We start from the raw sequence: 6,510 nt of genomic DNA on the forward strand, positions 1-6,510 counted from the left end.
GCACTGGATAGCTGGCCAATCAGAGCACACCTTGCTTTTCAGACCGATGAGCTTTGTAAAAATCGACGTGTTTCAGAAAGGCGGGGCATAGAGGAGAAACAATAATGTACAGTATGTGGAAAATAATGTATTTTTTGAACCTTAGACCGCATAAACACATTTCATTACACCAAATACACAAAATAATGTTATTTTTAGCAACATCATATGACCCTTTTAAGTAACTTTGCAACTACATGCCAGCTAACTCTCAATAGAGTATTAGTAGACTGTTATGTTAGGGTTAGTAAAATTAGTTGAGATTTATGTGCAAAGTTACCTATAGGCAGAACAATGTTTTGGGGAGCATCAAAATAAAGTGTTAGAAGATATTAAGCAGACAGTCTACTAATACGCTAATGACTGCTAGTTGACATGTAGCTGAAAAGTTACTTATAGTTAGTGGAATGTCTAAAGTGGGCTATCAAAATGAAATGTTACCAAATAGCGGAATATATATCTTGCAATCTCATAATCCACCATTTCACAAATTTATCAGTTTGCTACAAAAATTATCTACAATATATTGATTAGGGATGCATGATATTATCACAACGTTATCAGAATGGGCCGATAATGATTTAAAATGTAAATATCGGCCCGATATGAAAAATTATGCCGATATGACGAATAACTCACATTATGAAAACTTAAATACAAGGCGGTCTAAAATATTTTTTTTACAACTGTTTTGGTTTAGACCATTTACAAATGTTAAATCTTCAAATAAAATGTTAAGGTTACCACTGCATCTGTCTAAAAAAAAAAATGCAGCAATTGATTTATAGTTAATTTCTAGTTATTTTCAAAGCTTTCAATGTACTCTCATTCCAAAAGATCTTCATTGTTTATTTAATTCTAACAAGTAAGTTTTTGTAAAAAAACTAACCCCCACCAAAAAATAAAAAAATAATAACCTCTGCACAGGAGAGACTTGGTGTTGTTTCCTAACAAAAGGAAATATATCGGCATTGGCTATCTGCAAAAATGAGTTGGATATCCAATAGTGTGCATCCCTAATATTCAGTTGACAATATAAAAATATAGTTATATAATGTTATGATTATCTAAGATCATCATAGTGATATTTCTACTAGAAATACTAACTTCAAACAGCACCGTTAACCGATGCCAGCCAAATATTTGGACTACTACTCCTTCTGTTACATGTCTGTGTTTTGAGTTTCTGTTGTGACCTAGTTTTCCCCAGTCTGTTTAATTAGTCATCCTGTTCACCTGGTGTATTGTTAATTATCCCATTAGTCCTTGGCTGTGTCCGAAATCGCCCCCTATACCCTTAAATAGGGCACTATTTGAGGGAACAACCATTTTTAGTGGTGTCCGAAACCATAGTGGACGTTCTCGAGTGCACTCATTCAATCCCACAATGCACTGCAAAAACGAGTGTACAACTGGTGCACGCTCAATGGCTAGAGAATGCCTATAATGCACCGTGAGAGTCACGCGCCGAATGAATTCCCGCATCTCGCCAGAAGATAACGCCCGCAGCTGAATAATCAAGCCGTTCATTTTTACAAAGCGCTCATCCATGGCGTACAGCATAATGTACAACACGGGTATAAATTCATTGTAAATTGATTATTAAATTGTTTGATTAGGGTTTATACATAATTTCCGTGACAGAGTTCAAGATAAATCCTTTAATCTTACTACTGGAGCTGCTAGTTTGCTAGTTTCAAATGATTAATAAACAGCAAGCACAAACTATGCAAAAGCGGCACTCCTTCCGGTGCACTCAGTGTCCGAATTCACTACTCGTTTTCACTCACTCCTTCTAGTGAACTGAATTTTGACCTAATGTAGGGAATAGTGAATGAGGGTATAGGGGGCGATTTCGGACACAGCCCTTGTGTTCTTAAGTCCTGAGTGTTCCCCATTTCATTGGCCAGTTATTGTCCATGTTGCATGTTTGCTGGGATTATGCCTGAGTTTTTCCTGTCTGTTTATGAGTGGAATTATATTAAAGACTGTTCTTGTGGATTCTCTGCTCTTCGTGAGTTTTATCTACCAGAGACCGTAACAGAATAACTGGCCCTAACTGTATTGCGGCGTTTATTTCTCTTTTGTTTTGTTTAATTTTTACTATGGACCTTCCCCCCGTAAGAATTCTCTGCCTGGAGCAGGGAGATCGCCCGCTGGAAGCTCACACCCTGGATTTTATTAAGCTCGCGTGCCTCACTCACTATCCAGACCGCTCGCTCTGTGTTTTCTATTACACAGGCCTGAGCGAGTGGTCGAAGGCACGCGTTCCAGCGGGCGGTTCTAAAGAGGATTTCGCCGCATTTGTGGAGTGGGTGCTGGTACATAACAACTCTGTATTTACCATCGGCCCTGCAGAGGAGGACTTCGCCACCAGCCCCACTCCACCACTGCCAGAGACCAGCCCACCACCAGCGAACAACGCGACGGAGGTGTCGCACGTGCCCACCGCCGACCGCGGAGGTCAGCATGCTGCGATGGAGGAACCTGGACTGAGGACAAGGTCGGAGGTTACCATCGCCCCGGAGCTTGCTTCTCTGCAATGGTCTGACCAGGTGCGCGAGCCGGCTTCACCGCTGAGCGCTGAGGGAGTGTTAGTGGAGCTCGGGGACGTGGAGGATTGCCCCGCCCACACTCCTATCGCTTTGAGGGAGTACCAACTGGCCTCTGGTGGATATTATGAGGAACTTAAGGACATTTTTGAGGAGGATTTAATAGACTTTTTTGGTGAGGCTTTGCCCAATTCCCCAGTGTCTCCTGAGTCTCCGCTGGTCCCGTCCAGCTCTCCTGTGTCTCCCAAGTCCCCTGTGACTCTCAAACTCCCACACAGCCTCCCTCTCCCGCCTCCTCAGTCAGCCAGTTCCTCCGTTTCAGTTCAGCTGCTGTCCTCCAGCCCCTCAGCAGCCAGTATCAGTGATGTTCTGCCAAGTGTCTGCAGGCCAGCAGCTTCATCCAACCCTGTGGATCCCCTGTCTCCGCCTCCAGCCTCTGCGCCCCCTGCTCCACCTCGGCCTGTTGACACTTCGGCTCTACCTTGGCTCCTCCCTCCCTCGGCTCCACCGGAAACCATCGGCCATACGGCTTCTCCGGGCTCCCTTGTCCCTCCGGCTCCGCCTTGGTCAGTTGTCGACCTGCCTGCACCTGCGGCTTCGGCTGGCTCCTCCTTCCACCCGGCTCCGCCTTCATCCTCGGTCCCACCGCCTCAGCCTCTGGCCTCAGGATTTCCGGTTCCTCTTCGGATGCTCGTCACCGCGGCTCCTCCTCGGTCTCCAGGACCATCGGCTGCGCGTGGGCACATCAGCTCATCGGCTCCATCGGGGTCTCCATCTGTGGTGGCTGCAGCTCCATCGGTTGTCCCCAGGGTGTCAGTTCCCGTCAAGGCGTCATTTCCACCATGGCTCCTCCCACCTTCGACTCCGCCCTGGGGCCTCGTCCTGGCTGGTCTCTGGCTTATCACCTGGCTCCTCCTGCTCTTGGCTTCCCCTTGGCTCCTCCCACCCTCCACTCCCCCATGGACTTTTTTTTTGTACTGTGTTTGGTGTGGATTCTCTGCTCTTCGTGAGTTTTATCTACCAGAGACCGTAACACCTTCTTTATGACTATTTTCCATATTTTGGAAAATATACTCTCTGGACATTCTCAACCATCTTCATGAACAGGTTCACATTTATGATACACATTTGATGATGTTTTTCCTACTATCCACTCCAGATTTAGTTTTGGGAATTTTAGTTGTGGAATGAAATTCATGCATAAAGACATTTTGGTCTACAAAACAAATTTCAAATATTTGAGAAACTTCAAGTCTTTAACTAATCAATCATTAATCGACTACGTCAGTAATCTCAAAATGGGCAAATGAGCAACTAATTAATTGGTTAGTAGCACTGGTTGAACAAAGGTGTCTTGAAAACTAGTTTAGCAGCCCATTGTGCATCCCAACAGCTTACAAAACACAACATATATGCCTGGTCAGCAGGCATGTCAACTATTTAACCTTCATGTTTGTTCTCCATCTTCTCCTGTCCTGCAGATTGCACCCCACCTCCACCAGCACCCTTCAACCACCGCGTGGTGTCTGCCAAACCCAACCAGATTAACAACTTCTACACTATCAACCGACAGGAGGTTCTCGGAGGGTCCGTGGAAGTATTTTCTTGCATTTTGGAACCTATTGCTAAGAACAGAATGCTTTAGAGACGGTGTAATTTCTGCTAATCCCCTCAAAGGCTAATTGCATAACCTTACAGTTGGTCTCCCCTCACCCGATTCATAACTTCAGAGTCAAGCCAGTTATTTTTACATTGAGATTTCAGGGTATGTGAAACTGTACCTCTGCGCCAGCTGGAAACTAATCACCAGGTGTTAATCCATCTCTTCAAAGGGAATGTTATTCTTGTTGTTAATGCAATAGTATCTGAAAAATATGACACCCCCCGCTGCATTACAACAGAGTCCCAGAAGTCCTTCCTGGTCTGCACCTCTAAGTCGTTTTGCATATACAGTGGCTCCAAAAAAGTATTTGGTCACTTAAGCCACACTTAGACATGTGTGAATGTCATCGCAGATAACAAAATATCAGAGTGTCTATATCTGCGCACAAATGCTGCAGGATCTTTTCTCAGAACTAGTGTTTACTTTCCACTTGGTTACATTTTATTTTGACAGTCTACTTTAGACATTCTACTAACTATAAGTAACTATAAGCAACTACATGTCAACTAGCAGGCATTAGTTGTATTAGTAGACTGTTATGGTTTGGGTTAGTAGAATATGTTGACATGTATGTGCAAAGTTACTTATTGTCAACAGTGTGTTTTAGGGACTATAAAGATAAAGTGTTAGCACTAGCAGATATTAAGCTGACACTTAACACTAATGACTGCTAGTTGATATGTAGTTACTAATAGTTAGTATAATGTCTAAAGTGGACTATCAAAATAAAGTGTAATCATTTTTCTAGGTGTCTTAACTGTCACTGATAACTGCTTTTAACTCCTTTCAGTGGTCGATACGGTCAGGTGCATAAATGCATTGAAAATTCCTCTGGACTTACTTTGGCTGCAAAGATAATCAAAGCTAGGAGTCAAAAAGAAAAGGTACATTTGATATTTACATTTTATTTATTTCAGTTTTTGATTTAATGCAATGTGTTACTTGTCATTTCTTTGTAATTATTTGTGAAATTTACTAGCAATTTATGAGTAAAAACTGTTTAAAAGTAAATCTACACAATTGTTTTAATTAAGTGTTTATATACTTAATATATTGACTCAACTTAATTAATTTTTGCAATGCCTGTTTTCCTGTTAATTTAAGTTAAAGTTTTTTTTTCGTGCCTTCGTTATATATATTTTGGTCTCCCCTCACCCGATTCATAACTTCAGAGTCAAGCCAGTTATTTTTACATTGAGATTTCAGGGTATGTGAAACTGTACCTCTGCGCCAGCTGGAAACTAATCAATCACCAGGAATCCATCTCTTCAAAGGGAATGTTCTTCTTGTTGTTAATGCAATAGTATCTGAAAAATATGACACCCCCGCTGCATTACAACAGAGTCCCAGAAGTCCTTCCTGGTCTGCACCTCTAAGTCGTTTTGCATATACAGTAGCTCCAAAAAAGTATTTGGTCACTTAAGCCACACTTAGACATGTGTGAATGTCATCGCAGATAACAAAATATCAGAGTGTCTATATCTGCGCACAAATGCTGCAGGATCTTTTCTCAGAACTAGTGTTTACTTTCCACTTGGTTACATTTTATTTTGACAGTCTACTTTAGACATTCTACTAACTATAAGTAACTATAAGCAACTACATGTCAACTAGCAGGCATTAGTTGTATTAGTAGACTGTTATGGTTTGGGTTAGTAGAATATGTTGACATGTATGTGCAAAGTTACTTATTGTCAACAGTGTGTTTTAGGGACTATAAAGATAAAGTGTTAGCACTAGCAGATATTAAGCTGACACTTAACACTAATGACTGCTAGTTGATATGTAGTTACTAATAGTTAGTATAATGTCTAAAGTGGACTATCAAAATAAAGTGTAATCATTTTTCTAGGTGTCTTAACTGTCACTGATAACTGCTTTTAACTCCTTTCAGTGGTCGATACGGTCAGGTGCATAAATGCATTGAAAATTCCTCTGGACTTACTTTGGCTGCAAAGATAATCAAAGCTAGGAGTCAAAAAGAAAAGGTACATTTGATATTTACATTTTATTTATTTCAGTTTTTGATTTAATGCAATGTGTTACTTGTCATTTCTTTGTAATTATTTGTGAAATTTACTAGCAATTTATGAGTAAAAACTGTTTAAAAGTAAATCTACACAATTGTTTTAATTAAGTGTTTATATACTTAATATATTGACTCAACTTAATTAATTTTTGCAATGCCTGTTTTCCTGTTAATTTAAGTTATATTAAGTTAAGTTAACTTTTGTTATATATATTTATATACATATA

The 6,510-nt window shown here is 40.8% G+C and overlaps 1 protein-coding gene across 1 annotated transcript in view; it reads left to right on the top strand.

Annotated features, from left to right (window-relative positions):
• Positions 1–5,138, top strand: part of LOC107705107 (myosin light chain kinase 2, skeletal/cardiac muscle) — a gene marked incomplete at its 3' end in the record, with an annotated part of 10,479 nt that extends 5,341 nt beyond the window's left edge. The window contains exons 5-6 of the mRNA XM_016508250.1: positions 4,073–4,178; positions 5,045–5,138. Of these exons, the coding sequence (XP_016363736.1) occupies positions 4,073–4,178; positions 5,045–5,138 (200 nt within the window). The remainder of the gene's footprint in view (positions 1–4,072; positions 4,179–5,044) is intronic.
• Positions 5,139–6,510: the final 1,372 nt, after the last annotated feature.

Source organism: Sinocyclocheilus rhinocerous, unplaced genomic scaffold, assembly GCF_001515625.1.
Source record: "Sinocyclocheilus rhinocerous isolate Xijiao unplaced genomic scaffold, SAMN03320098_v1.1 scaffold173, whole genome shotgun sequence".
NCBI lineage: Eukaryota > Metazoa > Chordata > Actinopteri > Cypriniformes > Cyprinidae > Sinocyclocheilus > Sinocyclocheilus rhinocerous.